The sequence below is a fragment of the Accipiter gentilis genome, chromosome 29 (genome assembly GCF_929443795.1).
Source record: "Accipiter gentilis chromosome 29, bAccGen1.1, whole genome shotgun sequence".
NCBI lineage: Eukaryota > Metazoa > Chordata > Aves > Accipitriformes > Accipitridae > Astur > Astur gentilis.
Window position 1 is genome coordinate 2,452,878 of NC_064908.1, and position 27,999 is coordinate 2,480,876.

Below are 27,999 nucleotides of genomic sequence, written 5' to 3' on the forward strand. Positions count from 1 at the left end.
CGCAAGCAAGGAGGAGAGACTGGGGTGACGCATTAAGTGTCTTTAATCCAAAGGACTGAAGAGCAGACCGGGAAGATTAGTATAAGCCAACAGACAAAAATAAAAATAAAAAAAAAAAGGGGGCGGGGGGGGATAAAAACCGGTTTTTAAAACAAATTAAAATTCCATACAGTGTCTAAAAGATCACCTAAAAACTAAACATTGCCTTAAAAAATTTTTTTTTTCCCCATTCAAACACATTTAACGCAGTGAAACATCGTGACAAATAATAATAATAATAATAATTCATGGACTAAAGACTTCAGAGCAGCCGTCCTGCTCCTGGGGAGCGGAGGATCGCTCCCAACCCCCCCCCCAGGAGCTGGCGGCAGGAGCAGCCCCCTCAGCAGGAGCCATGCCAGGGTTGGGGGGGGGGGGGGGGGGGGGGGGCAGCAGCACAACCCCCAGCCCCAGCCAGGGAGGGGGCAATGCTGCCGTCCCGGGCCCCACACCATCTCCACCCCCTCCCCATGCCACCCACTTTTCCCCGGGGACACCCCAGCACAGCATTTCCCCCAGAACTGGGGGCTGCGGGAGTGGGGGGGGGGGGGGGGGATGTGGCAGGGGAGCATCTTTTCCCCACGTCCCTGCAGAATGGGGGAGGATATGGGGGGGCAGTGGCCTCCTGCTCGTCCGTGTGTCCCCCCCTTTCCCCACCCCTGAGGTCAGAACCGGATTCCAGGCACAGGTACAGGCTGCGGTGGCCACGGCGGGGCTGGGGGGGGGGGGACACACGCGACCCACGAGCAGCTCCGCACCCACGGACACGACACACACCCCACGTACAGACAGACAGCGACACAGACGGCGCTGGCGGGGAGCCCTGCGCGCCGCTGGGTAAAGTCGAGGCTTCCAGGTCAGGGAGGGGTGGGGGGGTGCGTTTTTTGGTTACCGTGCTTTAAAAGCAGTGGTTTTCCTGGCCAGCAAAGCACAGCAGTGACGGGGACACCCCCCCACGCCAGCCCTGCCATGCACAGTGGGGTGGGGGAGAAGGCAGCTCTCCTTCCCCGTCCCCGTCCCCAATCCACTCCCCAGCCCAAAGCCCATCTCTAGCCAGCATCCACGCAGGGAACACGCTGCCTGGGTTTCAGCTCTACAGTAGTTTTTAAAAAATATTTATACGTTATATACCCTAAAAAGGTCACCACAGGAATTTCCATGTCTTTGGAAGGAAGGAAAAAAAAAAAATAAAAATCAAAACTGTTTCACAAAAGAAAAAAAAAAAAAATCCAATTATCGGCGGCATTTACCTACAGGACAAAACCCCCGGCCGCAGCGTGTGGATCTGACGGGGGGATTTCACCGCCTGCTCCGGAAAGGCCAGAAACACAGGTGAGTAGCTAAAAATAACTAGTCTGGTATAAATGTCTGAATTCCATGCGCTTGATATAACAGTCTGTCTCTTTTTGTCTTTTTTCTTAAAAAATATATATATATAGTTATTGCTTTCTCAAGGGCCGGTGGGCGCGGGGCACCCTCAGTGGGGGAGCGTGGCAGGCTCGGTGGGGTTTGCTTTCTTCCGCCTCTTCATCAGCAAAGGGTTTGAGGAATCTTCGATTTTCTTGATCTTGATTTGTTCGTAGTCCACTCGCATGGTGGCCAGCGCGCTCGTCATCTCCTCCTGTGGGCAGGAGGCACAGGCAGCGCCGTCAGCAAAGCCCCCAGCCCCCCGAGACCCCCAGGGCAGCTGTCCCCCTCCAAGCCCCCATAGGAACAAATTGCAGCAGGGGCCGAGTGTCCCACCGCCAATTTTTCCAGCCTCCTCCCGAGCACAGATCTCCCCAGGAGCCAGCACCCTCGCAGCGAGCCCGAATTAGCCCGGTTTGCAATGAGATGGCAGAAGCGTCCCCATATGGCACCCAGGGTGCAGAACATTTCAGACAGCAATGGAGGGAGGTTTTTACCTTCACATCCTCCCAGAGATCCTTCTCCTCTTTCAGCACACGACTGGTGTGCAGCGGGGTCTGGGGCACCTGCATGGATTGCTGCCGAGAGAGCGGAGGAGTGTGAGCTGGGAGCTGCAGGCATCCCATCCTCATCCCCATCCCATCCTCATCTTCATCCCCATCCCATCCCCATCCTCATCCTCATCCTCATCCCCATCCCATCCCCATCCCCATCCCCATCCTCATCCCCATCCCCATCCCCATCCTCATCCCCATCCCCATCCCCATCCTCATCCCGCTGCCTGATCAACCCCGCGCTCACCATGATCCAAGGGTGGTTCATGAACTCCGTTATCGTCATGCGCTGGGTCGGGTCTGTCTTCAGCAGGTTGCGGATCAGCTGCTTAACTGGAAGGATTTGCGGAGGGCTGGGCGTTAGCAGGTCCCGGGGGGTTCTCCCCGCACTCCAACCTGAGCCAGCAGCCCCAAAACAGCCTGCACGCACCTCCCGTCCCCTGTGCGCCACAGACCTCGCCCTGGTCAAACCCTTCAGAGCAAAAGCCTCTTGAGCAAAGAGGCGAAGCTGTCGCCTCACCGAGAGACGAGCCATGACGTCCCCAGGCTTCCCCCAGCCTTCGCAGCACTGCCGGACGCAGGGCTGACCCCAACGGGAGACCTCAGCCCAGGGACAAGCTGTCACGGGGACCACGTTTACCTTCCTCCGACACTTCGGACCATTCGGGATTGGGAAACTCGTACTGGCCCATTCGGATTCGCTTCTTCATGCCGGGCGAGATGGCCAGGCCGTGGTTGGAGTAGAAGGGGGGGTACCCGCAGAGCCTGCACCGGGAGAAGGAGCGGATAGTCAAGGCATGGCCCCGGCAGCGCCCACGGGGCACAGGGCAGAGCCAGGAGCAGGAGCAGCGCAGCTGGGAAAGACTCAGCCCCGCTAGCCCGCAGACAAGCTCGAGAGCTGCATCCCCCCCACTTCTGAGCCCGGCAGGATGGAGAGGGACCCGTCAGACTCACAGAATGTACATGATGACGCCGAGGGACCACATGTCACAGGACTTGTCGTACTTCTCCGGACCCAGCACCTCCGGGGCTGGTAAAGAAAGAAACAAAATCCCGTGTCAAAGCGGCAGCACCAGGCGAGAGGGATCTGACCATCCCGTGGAGCGGTCAAAGAGCTGCCCGCAGCTCCGTGCCGTCTCGGCAGCCCCGCTCAGGGCAGCGCGAGCGCTTCGGCACGGCGGTGCAGGCAGCAGAGGCAGGAGAGGTGCAGGGAGGTGCTGCCTCGCAGCCCCGAGCACAACACCAACACCAAGGAGGCTGCAGCACGGGTAGGAAACATATTGGCTTGCGCATGCCGACACCGCGCTCAGAGCAGCCCGTCCTGCACCGCATCAACAAGCGGCGAACCACAGCACCCACCTGCACCCAAAACGGCCCCCAGTCCCGAGCATCCCAGACGGGAGTTGCTCAGACCCCCCCACCCCCCCAGCCACTTACCCACGTAGTACGGTGTGTAGCACGGAGTGGCCAAGGAGTTGTGCGTGGTGGTTTCTTTAGCAAAGCCAAAGTCTGTGAGTTTTAGCACAGCATTGGGCCTTTTGGAGGTGTACAAGAGGTTTTCCGGCTGTGAAAACACAGGGAAGAAGTAGTGAGCAGAAAAGCCGGAGCAGCCTTGGCACTGCCACGGACCAAGCAGGGCTCAGCACCGCTGGGCGAGCATGCAGCATGGTACCTTCACGTCCCGGTGTGCAATGTTGATTGAGTGCAGGTACTGGATGGCTTCCCCGATGCTCTTCATTATCTCTGAAGCCTCTGAAGCAGGAAAAAAAAAAAAAAGAAAAAAAACCAGAAGCCCTTATAAGCAAGTTACAACGAGCACTACTCCTTGGGTTACTCTTCAAACCAGGGGCCAAAGAGCCTGGCTGAGGCCAAAGGGGTTTCCTCTACCTGAAATCCCCTTTCCAAGCAGGGCCCCCCCCCAGCACCCATCTCCAGGTCAGGAGCCTGCAGCAAACGGGAGAAGCTCCCAGGAGAAAGGATGGGGCAGGCTCCAGCCTCTGACCCCAATACCCAACCACACAAGCCCCAAGCTGGGGCTCACTCTGGGGTGGGGGGGCTGACCCAGCCTCCAGCACCACTAGGGACCCCAAATCTGCAGGGAAACCAGCTGGGAAGGCTTTCCCCATAGGGTGGGAAGCCAAAGGGCAATGGGCTCAGGATTTAGGTTGTACAGACACTTTTCCTGGCCACAGGAGCAGAGGGGATGAGATTAATGAGATCTATGAGAACCACAGCCCCATGACTACATTTTTGGGAGGGAGGTGGGTGTTTCTGAAGGTCACTGAAGCTCCTGCCTGTGTTGGAGCGGGATGGACGGGGCACAGGGGCAGCTGAGAAAACATTCCCTAACCCTGCTCTCCAGTGAGTGTGAAAAGCAGGGCTACTCGCACCCACATTCCTCATTCCTCAAGCGCAAAGCCCTGCTGAGGATTCAAAAGAGCAATTGAGGGAACGAGCTGGACCAAAGGCACTCCTATAAACATCAAGACATCATCCAAAGACGAAACGCCAGGTCCCCGCGGGCTCCGTACCCCGTTCTGTGAAGGCCTGGTCTCCCCTGTCTTGAATTCGGCTGAAGAGCTCCCCGCCGTCCAAGCTGGAAGAGAAGCACGCGGCGTTAGATGCTGCAGCATCAGTCTCACACGGGCGCAAGTGGTACCGAAACCCTCGATGCTCAGCCAGGAGCTGCACGAGCTCAGCAAGAAACGAACCCCTTCTTCACCCAAGCCCTTGGGTCAGTCTTTCTGGGTTACAGAGCCTCCTCCTTCCAGAAATGAGCAGGGCAGAGGCTTCGTGCTGGCGGCGGAGATGCCGGGTGCAAGCGGACGTGGTCTCCCCACCAGCCCACAGAAACACATTTACAGTAAAGACAGCAAACGTGGCTCGAACGTGGCGAGAGCGCTCCCAGCACCCCTGGCCTCATTTAGTTCACAAGCCAACCACCTCGCCGGCACGCTAACCCCGCGCAGAAGTGCTGAGCAAAGATCGCGGCACGGGCGAGGTGTCAGCGGCGCCGAGACAGGCTCACCGGTGGGACGGGGGAGGCAGAGCCTGAATCGCCCTGCAGCAGAGCAAGCTCTCATGCAAGGTGTTGGAGAAGGACCACGGAAACCTTGGCGTGGTTCCCTCCCCAGCCAAAGGCTCCCCAGGTACCCTAAGGAAAAACTCAGCTCCCAGAGAGATCAGGGGTGGGATCAGGGATAATGGTGCTTCCTGCCCCTGCCTTATCTAACTCGAGCAGAAGCGGCTTCTGGTTTTCCCAGCGCAGATAGCATCTCCAGCCAGCGCCCTTGACATTCGCTGGACATCTGCAATACAGATACCGCGCAGCCGCCGGGGCCAACCGCCGCACGGAGCTTGCGAGGAGACACACCGTGCTCATACTGGGAGTCAAACGCTGCTTCGTGTAGGACGTTACACCCAGAGCACCCTTCGGACAGCAGGGATCCGTCGCAGAGACGCGCTGCAGGGAGCTGTCATGGCCCTGGGGACTCGTTTCCTACCATTCAGCTACCGCTTTCTTCCCACGCAAGCAGACGTGCCGCTCAAACCTTTCCCATCCCCGGCTGCCCAGCATCCTAGCGTGGTTCTCAGAAGCTTCTTCCCACACAAGAGCCGCTCGGGCGGCTGCCGTGCCGCCTGCCCCGGTGCTGTTCACGGCAGTCCTTACACCCGCTGCCCCCCCAGGCAACCTACCGGCTTGCCAGAGGAGAGGTTTTGGCAAGGAAGCTGCATCAAATCACAGCTGCGGTTGGGATGTGGTTTCAATACTTTCCCCTTCATTCCTCCTCCTCCCCAGGTTATATCAAACATCTACCCAAATCAGAGCCGCTCAACTGCCGCTGCAAGAGGTGCAACGGCGTCAAGAGATGCATCAGCTCGGCTCGGCTGCGCGCTGCCCAGCAGACCCCACCGCAGGCTGCCGGGGTGCCAGGAACCCGCTGCCTACCCCGACTTTCAATGGCCAAAGCGAGTTTGGTTATGATCTATCTGCAGCGAGAACCACAGGCCTGAAGCCTCTCAACAGCCAAGTGAGTTTTCAGAATGACTCAGAGCCAGCACAGCTCCCGCCATCCCTCCAACGCCAGCAGCGCAGCGTCTCTTCCAGGGCTCGCATCCCTGCGGCTCGCGGGCTGCATCCCCCGGCACGGCGTCTCCCCGGGGTCCCCAGCACCCCGGCAGGGGTGCAGGAAGGTGCTCGCCCCCCGCTTTTGGCATCACCCCACCGCCCCGCGGGGCTGCGGGAGCTCCCGCGGGGAGAGCCCACCCGCAAGCGGTGCCGATGGGAACTCACCACTCCATGACGATGAGCAGACATTTCCTCCCCTGGTAGAGGTTCTCGTAGACGTCCATGATGCGGACGATGTGCGCGCATTGCGACGCCCTCCAGTGCAGCTCCACTTCCCTGCGGGCCTTCGGGCAGTCCTGCAACATCTGCGAGAGAAGCGAGACCCCCCCATCAGCCCCCAGCCTCCCCACCAAGAGGAGCCGGGCCGTGATACCCCCCGTTGGCACGGTGCCCACCCAGAGAAGACGCAAGGGCGAAGGCCGAGCGCGGGTGCTCTCCGCGGGCGAGCTCCTGCACGCTCTGTGCAATGCCTCCATCCCCATCTAGTGGGAACAGCACGAAGCCGCCCGTTCTCATCAACTTCTTGCCCTCCTTTTCCAAGGTTGGTAAAAGTTTATCCTGGCTGCCTGCCACCTCCCTGCCCTCTGAGATGCTTCCCCGGTGCCCAGCCAGCCTGTGTGACCAGCCAGCAAGACTTTCTACCCCATTTATAAGCGAGCTTCTGCACGCTAGTACCTACACCACCGCACCCCTGGGGTGCCACCAAGCATCCTCGCTCCCCTCTCCGCAGCCCCCTGCCAGCGCTGCCCACCCACCGCCTCCCATTCACCAGCCTTCCGCTCCGGGGGGCTGGCGGGACCCCCCTGCTCTGTGCCCTTATGCACAGGTCGGGCACAAAAGCAACCTCACCGCGGCTTCGGAAGCCGCCGGCGCCCAGCCACGCGTGCCTGGGGAGGGGACAAAGCAAAGAGCCAGATGTTCCCGAAATAGCAGCTTTTCTCACAAGCGGCAGCAGCTCTTTAATGAGGCCCCTGCCCTTCCCAGAGACAACTCACAGTTCCCAGGTGCAGGAAGGATTTGCTCGTCTGCCACAGACTATTAATTACCATGTTTGTCAGGATAAACAACCAGCCTTAATTATTATACTCCTAAATATAGAGCAACAAACGTGTCTATCTTGAGCATAGTTCATTTTCCTTCCTGTCTCCGGCAGCTCTTGGGGCCGGGCTCAGCAAAACTCCCCGCAGCAGCTCTGCACCTCGGTGCAGCAGCGAGCAGGGGCACGTGGAAAGGCATCCCACCCCCGTGTGCATCAGCACAAAACAGCGGGTTTGGTCATTTTACCAAGACAGAGACAGAAATGTACTTTTTGCCCCTCTGCCCTCTCCCGGCCGAGCTCCCGGGTGAAGGCGAGTGCCCAGCTGACGAGCGGCAGAGCATCAGCCCCGGGATGTTTCGCTGGCCTGGCAGGACCCGAAACGGTGCCCAGCACATGGCAAGGACCCCTCTGCCCCAGGAAGGATTTCACAAGAACAAGGGTTAACGCTTGCTGCAGCCCCAAAAGACGCACACTGCCTGTTTATAAATGAAACGCTCGCTGACGGCGCTCGCGTGAGCCCTGGCAGAATAACGGCAATTTGCATTCCTGCCTGCAACAGCGCTTGCCCTTTGCCACAGGGAAAGGGATAAATGGGTTGCACGCTTCAGCCACCCACCCGTAACCCCGTTACGGGGGTTTTGGTCACACCTCTCCCACCTCCTCGGCTCTCCTGCTTCCCGGCACGGAGAAAACCCGCGCTGGTGGATGGGGTACGGGGCGGCTTCTGGCACCAAACCGTCTGGAAGGTCCGTGGAGACCAAAGTGGCCAAACCACCCTTTGCACAACCGCTCAACATCATTTGCACCGACAGCCTTGGCACGAAAGGAAGACAGGGCAGGAGGTGGGGCAGCCCCTCCTCGCTCCTCTACTGCTTAATTACCCTAAAAAACGGATCCCGCTAATGCCGAAGCCGTACGCAAGCGCAGTGCCAGCCCCCCCCAGCAGCCGCGCAGGCAGGGAAGGGGCCTGGATTAAAGCTTGGCTATTTGCAGCTCCGCTCCGAAGAGCCTGGCGTGGGGAGCCAGGAAGCTGAAGAGAAAAAAAAACAATTTGTAATTACGCGCTGGGAAAATTGAACAGCAGGAAGCAGACAGTTAACATCATTCTACACAAGACAAACAGGAGATGTACAGAAATACACATCCAATTTTTTTAAGAGGTCACTCAGAGTGCTTTTAGAGGAGCTTAATTGTGTACCTAATGAACTAGGAGGCAGCAGCCTCGATTACCTGTACCAGCACAGCCCTGATGTTTGCTTTTGTACTTGGGCACCCGCAGGCGAGCAAACAACTGCCCCAGCGCTCTCAAAACACGCCGGCTGCAATTCAGCCGCACCACCAGCCGGCCTCCCTCCGCTCCCCTGCCAGCGATGGGATGGAGGGGCTGCTCACCCAGCTGGGAGCAGAGCAGATTAAACCTCGTTAAGAGAACGATTTGGTCTATTTAGGAAATGTTCCCGGTGGCAGGTGACAGCGGTGTGACGGGGACCTGAAGGCTGGATGCAACGAGGCTCTGTGGGGATGGCCATTACCAGCGCGGGGGGATGCAGGAGGGACACGGCGATACCCCAACCACGGTAGAAGCAACTCACAAACCCGGCATCACCCGTCGCACCCACACAACCTCCATCCTGCCCGCGGCACCAAGCACCGGCCCCCAGCACCCCGTGCAGCCGGGGATGTACGGAGCACGGCGCCGGGGTGGGAAAGCGCCGTTTGCTCCTGGTCCGGGCACGGCAGCACTTCCACCGGTTTCCCTTCTTTAGGCGGCAGCCGACAGCTCCCTCAGCCGACTACTTTCCCTCCCGCTCCCTCCTCGACCACAGCCAGCAGTGAAACCACCGGTGGGTGATGTCCTGGCGTGACAGGCATCGCTCCGGTCACGGGAACTCCACATCGAACGTATTTGGGGGGGTGTGGGAACGCTGCCCAAGTCCCTAATTTAGCTCCGGTATCCAGGGCAGCCTACGGCTGCAACAAGATTTATATTTCTTGGCTTGCAGCGAGGAGGCTGGGATGGGAAAAGCACCCTGGGTTTCCCGGAGGTTCAGCAAGGGTGAAATGCCCCCATCCCACCCCAGGCGAGGGTACCAGCGTGGGGACACTGTCCCCTCCCACCGGCTTCAGAAGTAGGAGATTTTGCAACCGCAGTAATCCGGAACACAACCAGACTTAACCCTTCGCAGAGGGGAGACGGCAGCAGACGGACAACCTGCTAGAAACCCCTGACAGCCCACAGCTGCTCTCAGCTCAGCTTTTCCCTCTCTGTCATCTCCCGTTTCCCTTCCAAGGGAGGGCTCCTTGGAGACCAAAGTCTTCGTTATTCCAGATGCACTACCGGAGCAGAGAGCTCCGGCACCGAGGCAGCAGCTGAGCCCAGCAGCCCGGGCACCGCAGCGGGCAGTAACCGGATCCCCGAGTTACACAAGTGTCCCCGGGACAAGGGCAGCGCTGCGGAGGGGGCTCAGCCACCCCCTCCGACCAAAACCGGGTCTCGGGCACAGAGGAGTTGGCGTGCGTTTCCCTTTACGGCGGTTAGGTCCTTTAGGTGTTCGCTTTGCAGCCGGCGTGGGTCTCCGAACCTTCCTCTCATTGTCAAGAGAGCAATTCCGCGGCCAGGTATCCCTTCGGCACTACGTGGGATAGGGGACAACCAGGAATGCTGTGCCACCCCGGGGGCCTGCGCCATCCCATCTCTGCTTCCCACTGGGACGCAGGAAAGGAGGGAGAGCAGGGAAAGGGCCGCTCCACCCTCATCGCAATTAGGGAGGAAACTCAGATTTCAGCCGCGTTTCAGCCGTATTTCAGCTCTCCTTGCAGCAGCTTGACACCTCCGAGATTTTGGCAGACGGCACTTGCTGCCATCCTGTGCCTTGGCTCAGCCCAGATCCCCCAGGAGCCATCACACGCTGCGAGAGAAATTAGTTACGTGCAAAGCTAAACACATTCATTAGCTTCACTAAAACCCTCAAGCTGAGGGCTCCGAAACCGGCCTCGTCAGTGGACGGCACAGCCCAGCCCCTACGTGCTCGGGACCCCCCCGAGCAGCAAAGGCTCTTCCCGGGCTCCTGCAGCAGCTCTAAGCTTTTCACCACCTTTGAAAGACAAACCCTGGAAGCGGCTCCTGAAAACAAAACAGCTCATCGGGGCATCTGCAGGTGGGCATCACCCACGCACCTAACCCAAACCCCGGCAAAGCTGCCTTTGTGGTGCAAGAAACGGCTGCAAACCGAGCGGGCTCCAGCCAGCCCTGCCGCTCTACTGGGTCATCGAAAATGAGCTCAAATGCAGGAAGATGCTGGAGAAAACAAGGGGTCTGGAGCCACCCGCGCTCACGTTCCCTCAAGCACCACTGATTCAGTCTCGCCTCCTCCTCCCGGGATGGTGCGCCATGAATCGCGGCAGGTCCGTAAAGGAAGCTCCCTCCTCCACCGGCACGGCAGGACACCCCAAATGACCCCATCCCACTGCTACTCGCCGTGGGTGCCACCGCAGCCCCAAACGGGTGCTACCCCTCAGCGAGCCGTGCGAACGGACCGCGATCGCTCAGATTGGCAAGATATCCCTGTCCAAGAGCTTGCAAGGGAAAATTCACCTCCCACGGGCAATTTCCATGAAAACTGAGGATCAGGCACATACCAAGCTGTTCATTTTCCAGGGCTGCCCCTCTTTGCTCTGGCTCCACGCTCACCCCAGGCGCTCCAGCTGCTTGCAGGCAGGGTATTTTTATTTCCGCGTGTATTTTGATCAGACCCGATTCACCTCGGTTCCCAGCAGAGCAGCACACGCTGCATGCCTTGCCTGTGCAGCAACCACCCCTCGGACGACCGCCTGCAACAGGACCCGCAGGAGCGTGCCCATGCCCCACGCCACCCCGAGGAGCTCCCCTCGGGACCCGTCTGCACCACGGGGGTTAAAATAAACTCTTCTTAAGTTGCAATAAAAATAAACCTACAGTAAAGAAAGGCAGGCTATCACCCTCCCAAGTTATCAGCAGGGAAGCAAAGCAGAGGTTCCCCTGCCTGTGTTGCACACCCGGGCTCCAGGTTCGCCTGGCCGGGCTAGCACAGGGCAAGGAGCATTTTTTCCTAATAAAGCAAAAAAAGTATCTCTTCAAAAGATTTGCCTCTTCTAATCTTTCCATGCGAACTGGTTGCCAGCTGGCATCGGCTGCTTAACACATTTGTCGAGCCGGTGCTGGATGCTTTGCACATGCTGTTCCCACCTCGCAGCGCCAGGAAGGCAAAGCCCCCCGCACCCTGCTGCCGGTCCCCAGCGCCCGCCCGACGAGGCACAGCACCGGGGGACCTGCATGAAGCTGATCCTCGCCCACGTGTCTTTTTTCTGCCTTTAATGCCAGTGCATTTGGGGACCCCCCAGGTAATCGCCCCACAGTCCCGAAGCTGCTCCAGCCTCTGCTGGAGATGCTTGGGAGGGAGCAAGCAGCACAAGGGCATGGAAGCAGCAAAGCTTTGTTCCACTTTTACTGCTTATGAACTGCAGAAGCGAAATAAAATCACGAGACCCAAAGCCTGTAAGAAGAATTATGTTACCAAACGCAGGGAAATTGGTGGTTCGGTCACAATGCAGTAACAAGGAAAGGTGCAGCTCAGGAAACCTCCCCCACGTTATCGTGGTTCTTATATAAACCTTTACATTAACCCCATCCCCGCTGCTTACATCCACTACGACCAGCAGCGCTCAGAGCCGACGGAACTTTCCTAAGCTGGGGATCATTTCTGCTCTGCCCGTGCACACGGAGACACAGACAGCCCCTGCTCGAAGAGCTTTAAGCCGCAAGAGAGCAGGCAAAAGCCTCATCCTCACGTTTGTTTTGCCCAGGGAAAGCCGGAGAGCAGAGGTGACACGTCTGGAGGAGGAGCGGCGTGACTATTTATTTAGAAGGGTGGCCGCTGATCCCTGATGGAGATGGCTTCATCCAAGCCTCACGGTTTGCAAGGCGAGAGGACAGTGCCGGCCTTCTGGAGGGATGGCGGCTGGTGCCATCGGTTCGGGCAGGACACGAGCGCAGCCGGCTCCGTGCATTAGCGGCTTCGTCCCCCTCCGCTGCGAACAAAAGGTCATCCTCCGCATTCACTTGCCTCAGGGAGGATGGAGAGGCTGGAAAAAGCGTCCCAGCGAGAGAGAGAATTATTGAGATGAGACAGAGCTACAAACGGGGAGCAAGACTGGAGACGCAACTGAGGCCGAGCAAACACGAACTGACACACACGCTCGAGCTGCTTGGCCGCATTCTCCGAGTCTGAATTATCGGAGCGCTTGGAGGAAGACCCGGAGCCACCGCGGCAGGCGGAGGGAAAGCTTTCCCACCGTGCGGCCCAAGACAAGCAATGAGCCAGGCGTGAAGAGGCTGCGTGCATGAGGGGCGAGCTAAACCCCCCCCCCAGAAGCTGCTTGCACGCTCACGGAGGCAGATGTCGGAGCGGGCAGCCTTGTCCCTGCTGCTGCGGGCGATTTTGCAATGGGGCAGAGGATGGAAACGGGGCGAGGGAAGAGGTGGCTATTGCACCACGCTTTCACAAGGAGACCCGCCGCATCGGGGCCTCCCAAAGCTTGCACAACCCTCCGTGCCCCGTGTGCTGCCCGCTCCCCTGCCCGCAGCTCCCACGGGGGTCCATGCCCACCGGGGGATGCTCGGGACCCCCCACCCCGCAGTCCCCTCCGTTCCCCAGGGCATCTGCTGAGCCTTTCTTCGCCCCGCTCTTCCCCTCGACAGATGCTGCAGCTATTCAGCCTTTTCAGGCTGCAACAAAAGCCTCTCCAGGCACACAAAGGCGAAGAGCAGAAGAGAGGCCCGGGTTTAAATAAGAGCCACCTGCCAGGGGCCCGTGCCCCCCCATGCAATCGGGGCGCTGCCCCCCAGGCAGCCCCGCTTCGCAGAGCCCATTGCCCAGCAGCAAAAAAAAATTCTTGGCACGTTGATTTCAAGGAGATGAAGCTCCAAAGCAGGTACCAGGAGCGGTGCCCTGGATGCCGAGGGCCACCAGCGTGGTGGGGACATCGGGGACGAGGGCGTAGGGAGGGGACGGGGAGGCAGCGGGCGGGAGGGGGCTGCGGAACTCATGGGAAAAGTCAAAGCAGGTAAATGGCAACAAGGCGGCAGCACGAAGCATCCCCGCTGACTCATGGCAGCAGGCTGGAGCTGGTGTTTAATGAAGAGAAATAAATAGTTTCAGCCTCACTTATCCAAGAAAAGCAAATTTAGGGACCCATTCAGTCCCAGGTTTTTGTTTTGGGGATCATCCTTCTCCCAGTACATCAGCAGCAGCACTGGGTGTTGGTGACCCACCCGATGGTCATCTCTCCAGGAGGCACCGGGGCTGGCGTGAGGAGCCAAAATCTCAGCCCAGGCACTAGTGATGGTCCTGTCACACAGGGGGACCCCCTGGGATGTCCCAAGGAGCAGTCCTGGCCGGAGTAACGGAGCCATCACCCTGGCCAGGACCTCCTCGTGAATCCAGCGAGGAAGAGGGTCGTCATGGCCAAAACGCCCCAGCCCAGCCCGTCCCTTCCTACGGGCATCCGAGATGTCGCTTCCCACCGGGAGCCACTGTGATGCCGGGCTGGGAGATCTGAGTGGAGAGAGGAGGCAGCTGCTCCGGGGTGGGGGGATGCTCAGGGACCCCTCTCTGCAAAATAAACCACCGCATCCCCCCGCACCTCCACTGCAGCCCCCACCAAGGACATGCTGCAGCCGCCGGGGCCTTTTATCCGCACAATACAAAGCAAAAGGAAAATAAGAAACCCCGGGAGGAGTGGGTATCTTCATGTGAGACACGGCTGCGGCCAGTGGATCTGCTCCACGCATAAACCCCTTTATCGCTGCCTCCTCGCAAAGCTTCGGGGCCGGGGTCAGCTCCTCCTCCCAACCCCTCCCCAAACCCCATCCCTTGCCAGATTTCCTACCGGAGCTGGCGAGCTCGTGAACGGAAAAGCACGCATATGTGCTTTTATGATAGGAAGTGGTTGATATGCGCAGGCGCGATTAATACAGGAGTAAACACTAATGTAAACCATTAACTCGGTGCTGACCTATGTCCTTTGCACTTCCCTCCTGCAGGCACAGCTTGAAAAAAGCCCTTATCGTCACGCCGGAATCCTCGCTCCCAGGCACGGTACGGTGCCGTGTCCGCCAGCCCTCTGCACCGTGGCCGGGGGCTTTCCCTCGCAGGTCAGAGGGACCGGCTCAGCCTCCGCCACGCAGCCCACGGACGGCACTGGGCGCTCGAAGCATCTTTTTGGGTCCCTTGCTCCATCAGTCTCGCAGCAATCCTGGGGACAACCCTGCCCGGCCTCGCCATTACCTCTGGCCCCAGGGACAGCTCGGGAGGGGATCCTCCACACCTACATCCCAGAACTGCTTTTATTTTTAGACATGCCCACCCATTCCTTACTTTTAAGCTGGAAGTGATTTAGGGGAGAGGCTCAGACCGCCCAGACCCACGCCTGCGAGCGGAGGAGCCGTGAAGCCCTGCCAGAAGCCCCACAAACACCCGCCGCTTCCTGGCAGCTCCTGGGTTCATGCTCTGCACAAAAATGAAGTTTCTCAGGGCTCAGCCATGGGCAGGACCCTCCGTGGGACAGACCGGCGGCTGCCACCCCCTCCCAGCCCAGCGATCCCGCCTGCTGACTTTCAACACAGATCTTAGAGCCGTGTAAATAAGTACCTATTAATATATATATATATATTTAAATAAGAAAAAAACCCCAAACCAAAACACAAAGCCACATCGAGGGCAACCACTCTGGAAGCACCATTCCCCCCCCCGGCGCTGGAAGCTGTACGGCCTCAGGATGCATTTCGTCCACCAGCGCCAAGCCTGAGGAGGATTTCATTTACGCGCCCTCAAAGCTCGGTGACAACAGCACGTTTTGCGTCATTCTGTCCTTTCCCCAGATGTTTACTTAATAGAGTTTCACCCTCGTCACGGCCTTTGTCAACACCAGGGCACAGCAAATACCTTCCTGAGATGAAGCCAGGGATGCACAACCCGGCCGCGGTGCCCCGCAGGCAGCAGCTTTGCCTTCGCCGGGCGATCCCTGCGGGGCTGCAGACAGGAGCAGCCCCCGGCAGTCGGGACCCACGACACGAAACCTCGGAGGCACCCGAGCGGTGCCAGTCTACGGGGTTGGCATCGCGCTCCTCCACAGTGAACCCGCACCAGGCACGACATCCAAAGCCGTTTGGAGGCTGTCAGGGACTGCGGCTCTTCCCTGTGCGAGATAAAACAGTTCCCGCGCTGGGTGGCCACCGCTGGAACCGCTGTTGTCGACAGCGGGGTTTATATCGTGCAGGGGAAGGCCAGGATGGGAACGACACGGGGATTTCGTCACTCGCCTTTGCCTACGCAGGTGCTTGGCAAGGCAGGGGCTCCGCAGCCACCAACCGCCCTCCTCCCGGTGCTGCTCCCTCCACCTCCAACAGGGCACAACAGATGTAAAACCTCCAGCGCAGCCAGCTCCAATGCAGCAGGGTGCACGAGCCCACCCCCGGGCGTGCACGGGGCAGACGGCGCTCCGGCACGTGCGGGGCAAGGAGAGGGGCTGCTGCAGCTGACCCACAGCAAGACCCATTAACGAGAAGGGATGCTAATGAAGGGGCAGAGGGAAAGGGGAGGATTGCACCCCGTTGGGTGATTAGGAGCCGTTCGGGGGTACGAGTCACCCACCACCCTCTCCTCTGCCATCAGGCAGAGCTGCTCATGGCTCTTACTCGCCGCAGCCGCCCTGCGCTGGTGAGGCTGTCCCTGCACCAAAGGCTGCTCTCCTCCTCCTCCTCCTCCCATCACACGGCTGTTAAGCATCCTCAGCGCGTAACGGGACCTGCCAAGGAGCTGGTGCGACCACCCATTTCCAATGAATCCACCTGGGCTAAGAGCCAAGCAACGCTCCGGACTCGAGCCCCGACACGACCTAGGGTCATGCGCTCCCACTTTACCCACCACAGCAGTTAGTATTTTAGGGGAAATCCTGGGCCTTGAAGCAATGCAATGAAAGGCCGAGAGCCTCCTGCCACCCCGCAACCCCGAGCGGGGTGCTCCTCTTCCACCAGCCCCTCTTCCCTCTGCACCAGCCATCCTGAGCCTCCTTCAACCAGGACGAAAACACAGTTGCACTTCTATTTTAAAAAAACCAAACCAACCTTCTTTGCATCCTGCTGGCACCTCGTTAAAGCTCTCGGGACACGGTGGCTATTATTAGCTCCCTCCAGGCTTTCGGCAGCCCCGAGAGCCTCTGTGGCATCTGTTGGCAGCAGCCGCGCAGCCCCAGAGCCCGGCAGGTTTGGTGAAGCCCAGACGGAGCCCGGACCACCAGCGTCTCGGTCAGCACCGTAACCTCAAAATACCTCAACTCAGCCAACAAGTGCGCAAAACTCATCACGAAGCGCCTGGGTGCACGTGTCTCCGAAAACATCATCAGAGGAGAAATCTGCCTTCAGCCCCTTGATGTTACCAAGAGGGAAATGCCAGTATCTCCCATTAAAAGGTCCTGCCCAACAGACAACAGCACAGAGTAAGGGGTCAATAGCAGAGCTTTTACGCTCTCGCATCTTTTCAATATACAGCAAACACACACGTGCTCTGGGAAAGGTTTGCTGATCCTCCCACGGATGCCCAGAACCCCATTGCTAGACAGTGTTCACCAGCAGGCTCCTTGATTTCTTACCAAGTACAGCAGAAAGCAAGCGCTTTGGACGCATTTTGCCTGTTAGATTAGAACAGAAAGTGGATAAAAGGATAAAAGCAGGGACATTTAAACAAACTAACAAAAAAAAACCCCTACTCCTGCAGCTACTGCTGCTCCCCTGGCAAGCCAGGCTGTTCATCTTGGGCATCCCATACCCAGCCTTTAAAAAGAAACCTCACCCGACAGCTTTACAGTCACCAGCTCACCCCAGGGCAGCATTAACCAGAGCCCCCAGGGGAGCAGAGGCAGCCCCAGGGCACAGGGTGGCAGGGGGAAGCTGGGGGCTCCTGGGTCCTGCTTTGTATGAATTTAAGCTTTTTCAATCCCACTTATTCACAAAAAGGGCTTAGGACTGGGGGGAGCCAAAGAGCAGACAGGCCAGCCTTTGTACGGCTCGGCCGCCCGCCCACTCGAGGGCTCCAGCAGCCCCCACGTTTCCCAGTGCAATCCCTCCAGCAGACTGGAGCACACTGGTAAGCAAGCAGCGCTGGCATCGCCACAGCCCCTGTGGCCCCACAAAGCCTAGAGCAACGCCTCAAGTCACCAGAGCCTCCGTTTCCTAAGGGAGAGAGAGAAATTAAGTCTTCAGCAGCCTGTATGGATGGCACCCCCATTGCATTACCCCCACCTCTTCCGCAATGAGGTTTAAGGCTCTTTCCAAGGCTGCTGGGAGGGTTTGGATTCGAGGCGGGTACAACAGCCAGCTGTTCATCGCTAGTTTGGAGTTAAGTCACTGAAACCCTCGAGGCAACACCACCAGGTCCCAGCCGAACCCTCCTTCCAGTGACATTCTGGTTGTTTCAGTGCGGTCTTTGGGAAGAAAGAAATGTGAAAAGGATGTTTTGGTAAAAGCCAGAGGTGCTTGACCTGCCAAGCACAGGCTGCCCTTACTGCCAGATCCCGGCAAAACAGAGTTAACTGGCTACACCGAGAACAGCCAGAAAACCCTCCTTGCTCTCGTTAGCTGGACCCCACAGGGCTGGAGCCCTCCCTGCCCTGCAGTTCCTCGAGGTGAAGCCCAGAAACAGGAACATCAGCCAAAAGCACTGCCCACCGAGGACGTCATCTTCTGTGAACTCTTCCAGACGGCAGCGGAGGGCGCGAGCCATGGACCTGCTCCGGAGCTCCCGGCGAGCAGCTCCAGCTCCCGGCCCTCCTGCCCCGCAGGCGCTGGAGCTGCTGCTCAGCAGCATGCAAAGACCACATTTTAATCCGTTCATAAACTCCCCAGCATCTTACTCACCCAGGCTTCATCAGTCCACTATTTGCATCTCTAACGACATACATCCGAGGCCGTGCCAGCCGTCTCCTCCAGCAGCGAGGAGCTGGGGAATAGGAGCATCAGGACACTTCCAAAAACCCCCAAGGACCTGGAGTGCTTCCCTGCGGAGTCCCACCACCCGCAGAGCATCTCGCATCCCGGCAGAGAGCTGTTCTTTATCAGCAACTCTTCCTTACAACAAAAGATACTGGGAGTTTCAACCCCAAAGTGGAATAAGCAGGGTGGGAGAGGAGACGAAGAGGGAGATGTCAGCAGTCCCGCTCCAACACAAACACAGACCCCCTCACTCCAGCAACGGGGTTGTTCCTTGCAGGGAAAAGCACTGAGGACAAAAGCAAAGGTCTCTGCAAGCCTCTTCCAAGCTCCTGGGACAGCAAGGAGGAAGATGTCCTCTCCCGGAGCCCAGGCAGGTGCCCGGCCAAGGGCTGCAACACCCCCAGGCTCCCCAAAACAGCCGTGCCCCCACGTCAACGCTGCTCTGCCCACGGCACGGGAGCTATCCACCCAAAACCACCGGATTTGCGGGCTCCCGTGTCTTCCAGCAGATAACCTGGGTTTAAACTTCCTGGCAAGCCCGCCCTTCCCAGCACCGCGGCAGAGCTACTTAGGCAAGAGCCGCCCGGGTTTTCTTAGCAATCTGCCCAGTGCAATGGGCAGCGAGGTTGCGAAATGGCTGAAGAGGAAGAGAGAGTCACACCAGAGCCTGGAGGGAACCGGGCTGGCCGGAGGAGGCTGTTACAGTCGCCGATGACTCCTGCAGCCTGGCCGTATCTGAAAGCGGTGGCGACGGGAGCCAGCACTCTGCAGATGACAGGCTGCCGACATCCACAGCGGCACCACCTGAGAGCCAGCACAGCCCCTACTTTTCGCTAAAACAAGCGGAAAGACAAGAAGTTAAAATTGTTCTTCAACGCTGAGCTGATAGATGCAATAAGGCTGTCATTACTACTGAAAATAAAAACATATCCCTGCTACCAGACCACCTCCCCCTCGCTTTTTATTTTATTTATTATTTTTGTTAAATTAGGTCGAGGGTAACACGCATACTCTCTGGTTTGTTTGGATCCATTGCATCTGCTTTCCCCCCAGCCCAGCCGACATACCCGGGGCAGTGCCACTTGGACCCGGCTCCCACCCACACCTATGGGCGCGAGGAGCGACGAGCTGCGGCTACTGGAATTGCAGGCTGACGGGACGCGCTGCCAAATTTCCACAGCAGCCTCAGCTTGTGTTCCAGCCGCATTTCCCCGAAAACACACATTTGGCAGGAGGTCCAAAGGAGCCTTCCGAGAGGCTGCCCTAGCTCGGTGCCGCGTACCAGGGCCAGAGGACGCCGGGAGGACAGCAGACGGGTAGAGCGGCCGCTCCATTTCTGAACGCTCAGCAGAAGATGCTCCCACCCGCGTCTGCCCCACAGAAACCCAGGAGGTGCTGCAGCCCTTGGGACAGGGACGGCACGGAGTCCCGACCTCCCGTTACACAGATTTAGCCCGTTCCAGCGTGAGAGACGTCTGGCAATGACGACCCCGAGCCCGACTTACCCCCCTCTTCTGGGGCCAGGGAGAGGTTGAACCGAAGAGGGGCACCCAGGGGAGGTGGCTGCAGCCAGGGGCACGCAAAGCAAGGCAGCAAAGTTAATTATGATGATGAAGGAAATGAGTCCATCCCTCTACTGATCCCGAATCTATAGCCCAAACCAGGTAAGGATATCTAGCAAGGGCAGAGCTGCAAAGTCCCAGCCTGGCTGGGCGCCCCAGGAACATTCAGATCTGGGTTTGCGTTTTGAACTTTATCTCTAGTTTAGGCTACAGCTCGCTGGACAGCCAGGCACATAATCACATGCAGCCCTGACGCCAACGGCTTAAATAATCTCATTACATATGACGGCAAACGCTGTGCCAGCTGCAGACCGCTTGAGCCAGCGTGCTCACCTGCCCTCTCCGCTGGGAGAGCGTACTTTGTCACAGCAAAGCAGCGTGCTGACACAACACCTTAATTCACGGGAAGACGCCGTCGTCCTCCCCGGCAGCATCGGACCAAAGACGGACACAGCGGAGCTCCATGTGCTCCCAGCGGCGCTCAGAGAGGAGCCACGCTGGCACCCCATCCTGTATCCCCCTCCTGACAGCAAGTACCGTCCCACCACCCTAGCCAAATGACGTTTTTGTGGCTCACAGCATCCCCAGCAAAATTCGTGTTTCAGGTCCTCTCGGGTCAGGGGGATCTACCAACACGCAGAGACTCGCGGCCGTTAGTCCCTTCCCGAGGCCACAAAGGAAACAGCAAGTTAATGCAACCATTAAACCTGCCAGTCGCTATAATCCCTACCTCAAATCGGTAAGATCTTAAAAGGCTGAAATCTTTGAAATGACTCACCCACGAGGTACAATGAAACAACAGCTTAAAAGGCTGTTAGAGCTCTCTGCATTCAGACTTGCTCTTGTGTGCCCTGCTCTAACCCCCGCGCGCTGCTCCCCGTCCATCTCCGTAGGGGAATCGGCCGCTGAGACGAGAACCTTCTCAAAAATGAGCCTCCGGGCACTGGTCACGCACACAGTCCTTGTGCCAGCCAGAGCTGAAAGAAGAATATATCTTGGCATCCTGCAGCCATGAAAGACGAGGGGCATCCATGGAGGGGACGAGACCCACTTTCAGTGGGATACAGGTCTCAGGGGCTTTGAAAACCCAACGCCAATGTCAGCACCAGAGATGACCACGCTGCTCAACAGCTCTGGACCACGCTGAAACGCTGACTCAACGTGACTGCCCAGGCTCAAAACAGGTTTCTTGGGGAGAGATCAGGCAAAGCTGCGTTCCCGTACCAGCCGCTGGAGCTGGTGGGGAGGGATTGCCCTGGTCCTCACGGATCCACTCCCTCAAACCCTCCCTCCTCCAAAACCAGCCGGCACGCACAGCCGGGTCCCGAAGACCCTCTCCCAGTTCCATCCCCGTCTCTGCTGCCCGCACCCCTGCCCACAAAAAGGGCAGAGGAGCCCAACGGCGTGGGGCAGACATGGGGCTGCCTGGGGGCATCTGGCAAAAGCGGGGTCCCAAGAACCAGCCCGTGTCGGGCTGCGGCAGCCGCCCTCGCCCGCTGCAGACAGCCCCGGCGCGGCGGAGGGGAGGCAGCACGTTATTCTTGGAAACCAGGAGGTGAGGTCATGCTGCCTGAATGCTGCAACTTGAGGCCAGACGCGCGGGGCCAGTTGTGCTTGGAGAGGAGCCTGACTTCTGCAGCGGGCGGCCGAGCGAGGGCCGTCTGCAGGTTGGGAAGCCGGTTACGTTTGGAGGTAGCAGGAGGAAAGGGGTTCTTCGTGAAGGAGGGCTCTTTCCTCCCCGTTTCTCAGCAGACGGTGCAAACTCCAGCGAAGGGATGGGGTTTAAAACAGCATCAGCTACTGCTTCTGCTGCAAAACCCTCGGACCACCCCGGTGTGGGGCACACGAGCCCACCAGGAAGGCTCAGGTGATGCCAAACCCAGAGCCACTCTGCCCTCCGTGCCGCTTCCGACCCAGCCACTCCTCCGGATGCCTCCCATGTACCTGCACCGTCCTGCAAGCCCGGCATCGCCCATCCGGGCATCGCCCATCCGGAGTTCATCCATCCCATCAGATCCCAGACCACATCCTGGAGGTTTCTGGGAATAGAGGAGTCACCAACCCGCTCTTTCAGGCTTCCCAGGCGGAACTTTCTGGGAGTTTTCATCACCGGTGCCTACCCATCGCCCAGCAAATGCGCTAGAAGACCTGGCGCTCAGTCTGCACAGCTTCAAATTATTATTTATACTCTGCTCCAAATGCTTTGGAATAGGCAGCACGTGTCTGATAAAGCTCAGCGCCTGCTCTGCACCGCTCGCTCCCCCGAGGCAGAGCCAGCACCCCCTCAGCCCGGCAGACGAGCACTGTCCTAGACGTGGGGCTTTCCTGACGTGTGCGCTGGCAGATGGCAGAAACCTCGCCGAAGACCAGCGAGAGCTCAGTGTGAATGATAAAATAATCGTTTTACCTGGCTGCACTCAGCTGTGAAATCACACACGCGGGGGCTGTATTTTTGTCCTGCTGCCCGTGAAGGATTCATCCCGGAGCAAGTAGCTCAGCTCCTAAGCCCGGTACCACTTCTGATGGGCTGCAAGACCTTCAGTAAATCACTGCATCTCAGTTCCCCACCTCTGAAAATGTGGGAAATACTGATCTTCTTTTCCAAGACCTATGGCTGATAGCATCAGATTATTATTAAGAGCAGCCCCGCCACTTGCTGAGCACGTGCCAAAGCAAAAACCAAGTCCCTGCTCCCAGGCCGTTATCAGTCCATCTCAGTCGTAGGTTTGACTGCTCAGAACATACCATAATCTCTCCTAAATACATGACAAATCCTAAATTGTTTAAACAAACTCAAACCCCAAGTCAGTAGACTCCTTTGGTCAATGAGATAATAAACCACTGCCTTGGAAAAGCCCCACTGATGTCACTACACTTCCACAGCTTTTCAACCACGGCTTGCACAGAACACCACAGCAAAGACATTTCTGATTATATAAAATACATGGTAGAGTTCAAAAAAAAAAAAAAAAAAAAAAAAAGAAATCCCCCCACTGAGAGAGGAGCAGAAGTACAGCAGACACACAGAGAGCTGTTTCCCAGGAGCGTGAGCCCAGGATCTTCATCTACTCCATCACTTAGGAGTTATTTTTCCAGCTGGATGTTCTGGGGGACAAAGCATTCGGTCTCAAATGAAGCTGCAGGAAGCCATGGGAAACAGGATGCTTTGCTCTTTTAAACATCTCTGTAAAACACCCTAGACATGACGGCTGAGAGAGCACGAGGCCACCAGCTACATGAACACGCTCATCCACAAAGCCGCTCAGTTATCAGCTACAAGATGCCTGCCCTATTTCCACGCCAGGTATCTTAGAAGAATAATAAACCACAAAAGTACGGGCCTCCTTCCTCCTTCTCCATCAGAGGAACCATCGCTCACAGACTATCTGATGAGGCTGAGAGCGAGACTGAGAGTGTTTCGCAAATGCGCCCCAAAGCACCGAGGATGCTCCAGAAACAGGGCTGCCAGAGAGGGGACAAGTTCGCAAGCAGCCTCCACCGCCCTGGGAAGCTCTTCCAAAGCTCACCAATCCAGGTGAGGATTTCCTGCTTTGAAGTTGGGGTTAGGAGTGAGGTTTGTTAATTTGTTTTAAGGGAAACCTGCTCCGCAAAGAGCTCTATCGAGTGACGCGTGTGACGGAGAAAAACTCGCCACCTGCCATTACTAGTCCCCACTCTCCGGTCTGGCTTACCTGCGATTTCCTCATCAAATTCAGGCAGCCAGCCATCTACCCAGTATCTTGCCTAAAGATTAGTCTTAAAAGTGGAATTTGCAGTAGGCAAGACAGACCTCGCTCCCAGCCCCGCTGTCGCAGCCTGCGTCACTAATGCCAACAGCCTGACCACAACGAACAACGCCAAGTCAGGTCAACCATGACCTACATACAGCAGGCTTTACAGAAATTACAAGCCTAATTTTGCCTAATAATAAATCACGCCAAGGCACAAGGAAGAAAGAGGTGAGAAAAAACACTTAAACCTCGCATTTCAGTTCCATTCATCACCTCTCCACGGACTTCATGGTCCCACGCTGCAGTAAATCACCGTGCTTCAAACGGAGTCAGGTCACGGGTGAGTGGGACCGTCGGTGGCCTGCTTCCCACTAGATAATTCAGGGATGCCACACTTCAGGTATTGCTTGGTACCAAAAAATAAAATAAAATTGGGGGTGGGCAACTGCAAAATAAACAATAATGATCTATAAGAAAAGGCGAGGAATATCTCCTGTTTTCACCTAGGTACTACACAGCAAACAAAACTACCATCCATTAACTCGCACGCAGCACCATTTTATTTAATGATGCGTCTCTGCCACGGACTATCGGACTGGAAGGAGGAGAAAATTGGCTGTAACGTTTTCACTGCTGCTGGAACACTGTCTCCAAGCTCAAACTCTCCTGGAGCACTGAAAAGTTCTCTTAAGCAAAGTGACTCTCAACAAAACCCTAACCTAAATGCATCTCTCAGTTTGGGAGAAAGAGGTTTAACAACATAATAGTTGCTCACGATCCAAGTGGAAGCACAATGTAACCAGAAGACACCGTTAACGTCAGGGAGAGACACAACCGTTTCCCTCCAGTGGAGGTTTGCATTATTAAACAAGATTTTGGAATAGTGAATGTAAAGAGCAATGTTCCAAATGGAAAGGTTTGCTGCACAACCAAAGCAGGCAGCACAGAGAGATTTCAGCTGTGGCTTCTGGCGATGGGCCATCAGGATTCTTTTAAGCATCATCTGAAACATGACAACTCGATGCAATCACTTCTGCGGATCCTGCTTTAGGTCATCTTTCCACACTGATGCAGTCCATGAGTAATTCGGATCCAAATACCTCTCCGCAGGTCTCTAACAGAGGCGTTATCCCAGCTGCGTACCAGAGGAGGGGATGAAGTCAGCACGCATCGCGTCTAAGGCATCACCCCCAACACGTCTGGGCTCGGCAGTTCAGTCCAAATACCGTAACCAAATAACCCGAGCCTGTAGCTCACGCTCACCAGGGCAAGCCAGGTACGCGCCGCCTTGTCTAAGAGCCCAAACTCACAGCGTAGCAGTTTTCGAGGTGCTGGAAGGAATCACAGCAGCAGCTGTGCCGCTCTTCGAAGAGCCAGAGACGCGTCCAACCACTCAGCTGAACTCGGCAGGGATGCGTGAAGAGGCCGGGACAGGGGACAGGGAAAACGACCAACGCTTTTCCAAAACAGCGATTCAGCATCGAATACACCTCACCCCCCCGCCAAGAGCCGCACAGACACCCTGCACCACCCTCCTACGTTACAACGCAAAGTCCCGTGCTCCAGGATGCTTTTCACCCCGGCTAAGGAACCGACACGACTCACGGCACCAAATCCTGACCCCGGCGGCTGCCCCGCGCTCTGGTACGGGCAGGGTGACGGCACCAACCCCAGGCCCCCACCATCCCACCCGTGCCGGGGCAGAGGGGAACCGCCGGCGGTCGGTCTCCTCGTGCCATCCTTCCCCTTTCAGGGGCGCAAAAGGGAAGTGCTGGAATCTGCACTTTAAACACGTGAGTCAACCGCAGAAGCGAGGAGGAGCCCGTCTGTCAAAACAGAAGAGGTTTTCACTAATTTCCAGCCAAACGAGGTGACAATACATGTCGTCTTGGAGTACGACGTGGTGCGGCTCACGAGAAATGCCTGCGTTTCCAAAGGAAAAGTCAAACTTTTATTGCTCGACTGACCCCCCCCCACTTAATCAGAAGCGTTCAGCACCGTCCCTTGCTGACCCCGCCACCCCCGCGGCGCGACTTGTGCCTCCAAAGCCCCTCGTTCATTCATTCATTAAGGTTAGGAATCCCAGATACCAACAGATGGGCAGCACTAAAACCAAAAGAGGTGGGGGTTACGGATTTAGGTGGGTTTTTTTTAGCCTTCGCAGTTCTCAGGGTAACGCCGTGGGTTTGAACAGCTCATGCGTGGGCGCAAATTGCATCGATGCTAGAGAACACGGCGCTCCCACCGAGCAGACTGCCTGTACCCGCGTCACCCAGCGCCGCGCTCGGCGTGTCGTGAATCCATTCAAACTTCCCCAAGTCCCCCCGGCATGGGAGACACGCTCCCCGCTTTGCTCAAAAAGCTCATTTGAAAACAAGGAAGCCATCGCATCACCTAGCGTGTGCTAAAATACACCTTTGCAGCCGCTATTTAGCTACGCGTCTTTCAAACAGAAGCAAGTTACGGGCGATGAGTAAATACAATAACAATGAAATATTCCCTGTCTGAAGCTGGGGGATGACAGCCGCTCGCTATTACACGCTGCTCCGGACGGCTGGAGCCAGGAGAGACCTGCCGTCAAACAGGGACACCCGGGCAGCTGCCTGCGTTTACGCAAAGTGCCACGAGCGGCTCCGCGCAGGGAACCCCGCGTTCTGAGACGTGAACCCCACGTTCCAAGACGCGGACCCCACGGGGTGAACCCCGCATCCTGAGACACAAACCCCACGTTCCAAGACACGGACCCCACGTTCTAAGATGCAAACCCCCATGGGGTGAACCCCGCGTTCTGAGACACGAACATCGCGTCCCAAGACGTGGACCCTGCGGGATGGACCCCACGTTCCGAGACATGAACCCCGTGTTCGGAGATGCAGACCGTGCGTTCTGAGATACAAACCCCATGGGGTGAACCCTGTGTTCTGAGACACGAACCCTGCACCCCAAGACGTGGACCCCGCGGGGTGGACCCCACGTTCCAAGACATGAACCCTGCAGACCACGCATTCCGAGATACAAACCCCATGGGGTGAACCTTGCATTCTGAGACACAAACCCCGCATCCCAAGATGCGGACCCCGTGGGGTGGACCCCACGTTCTGAGACACAGACCCCGCGTTCTGAGACGCGGACCCTGCGCCCCAAGATGCAGACCCCACTGGGTGAACCCCGCGTTCTGCGACACGGACCCCGCTGGATGAACCCCGCGTTCTGAGACACGGACCCTGCATTCTGAGACACGGACCCTGCTGGATGAACCCCGCGTTCTGAGACACGGACCCTGCATTCTGAGACACGGACCCTGCTGGATGAACCCCGCGTTCTGAGACACGGACCCCGCGTTCTGAGACATGGACCCCGCTGGGTGAACCCCGCGTTCTGAGACATGGACCCCGCGTTCTGAGACACGGACCCTGCTGGATGAACCCCGCGTTCTGAGACACGGACCCCGCGTTCTGAGACACGGACCCTGCTGGGTGAACCCCACGTTCTGAGACATGGACCCCGCGTTCTGAGACACGGACCCTGCATCCTGAGATATGAACCCCACGGGGGTGACAGCGGCCAGGCCGAGGGCTCCTCTCCGCTCCAAACCCCCCAAACACGCTACCAAGATGTCATTTCTCTTCTTTTCACATTAGAAAGCCAGAAAGCCACGTCTCGGTGCTCTTAATGGGGGGGGGGACAAAAAAAAAAAAAAAAATTAAAGCCCGGCGGGACAGACGGACGGGCAGCAGCCGGCTCCATTGTCCCGCCCGGCTCCGCCGCTGCCGGTTCCCGCTGTCGCTGCCCGTTTTCCCGGCCCCCCCCCCCCCCGTTCCCCCCCCCCCGCAGCAGACATCTTCCATCACTGTCAGGCAGCGCCGGCTCTGCCCGCTCCTCCTGCCCCTTCCGCAGCCCGGCGGCGGGGCGGGGGCAGCCCGAAGCCTCCCGCCCGTCCGTCCGGTCCCCCGGTTCCCACCTCCACGGCGGCGGGCAGCCCACCACCCCCCCTCAAAAAAAAAACAAAAAACCAAAAACCTCCTTCCCCCAACTTCTCACCTTGAGAGCGAACTTCTCCCCGCTCTTCTTACTGAAGATCTCCAAAACTTTCCCGTTGATGCCCAGCCCCAGCACTTGCGTGGTGACCTTGTAGTCGTCCGTGATGGCATTCTTCCGGATCTGCAGGCCTCCCTTCCCCGGGAACGGCGGCGGCGGCGGCCCGTGGGGGGGAGCGGCGGGCGGCGGGGGCGGCGGGGGCTGAGGCGGCGGCGGGCTGGGGAAGCCGGCGGGCGGTGGCGGAGCCCCGGAGAGCATGGCGGGGCGGGCGGGCCGGGCTCCGGGACTCTCGGATGGGGAGAAGGGGAACGGGGAGGGAGCGGGGAGGGAGGCGGGCGGTGGCGGGGTTGGGGGGGAGGGGGGGGGGGTGGGGGGTGAAGCAGCGTCGCCGCCGCCGCCCCCCGCCGGTGCGCGCCGGCCCCGAGAAGAGCGATCGCTCCGGTTCGGCGGCGACTCCTCCTTCCTTCCTTCCTT

At 57.9% G+C, this 27,999-nt stretch overlaps 1 protein-coding gene across 3 annotated transcripts; it reads right to left on the minus strand.

Moving 5' to 3' along the window:
• Positions 1–7: 7 nt before the first annotated feature.
• Positions 8–27,999, minus strand: MAPKAPK2 (MAPK activated protein kinase 2). Of its 3 annotated transcripts, none has more exons than XM_049832757.1 (10): positions 27,529–27,999; positions 6,295–6,434; positions 4,532–4,596; positions 3,673–3,752; positions 3,438–3,564; positions 2,955–3,030; positions 2,641–2,765; positions 2,248–2,333; positions 1,944–2,024; positions 8–1,660 (listed from the first exon to the last, which is right to left on the minus strand). In XM_049832757.1, exons 1-10 carry the CDS (start codon positions 27,781–27,783, stop codon positions 1,517–1,519), a joined length of 1,179 nt encoding a protein of 392 aa, XP_049688714.1. In that variant the 5' UTR covers positions 27,784–27,999; the 3' UTR covers positions 8–1,516. The 3 variants fall into 3 exon arrangements, with proteins under 3 accessions (XP_049688714.1, XP_049688716.1, XP_049688715.1); XM_049832759.1 differs by lacking the exon at positions 27,529–27,999 and adding an exon at positions 10,764–10,820; XM_049832758.1 differs by lacking the exon at positions 27,529–27,999 and adding an exon at positions 7,125–7,193.

What these genes read in the sequence shown, in the direction of transcription:
- MAPKAPK2 (XM_049832757.1), bottom strand. Translation starts at nt 27,783, where the DNA reads ATGCTCTCCGGGGCTCCGCCACCGCCCGCCGGCTTCCCCAGCCCGCCG. An exon ending in CTACACACCGTACTACGTGG is followed by an intron (nt 3,031 to 3,437) that starts GTAAGTGGCTGG and finishes TTTCTTTACCAG; the next exon opens with CCCCGGAGGTGCTGGGTCCG. An exon ending in ATCTCTGGGAGGATGTGAAG is followed by an intron (nt 1,661 to 1,943) that starts GTAAAAACCTCC and finishes TCCTGCCCACAG; the next exon opens with GAGGAGATGACGAGCGCGCT.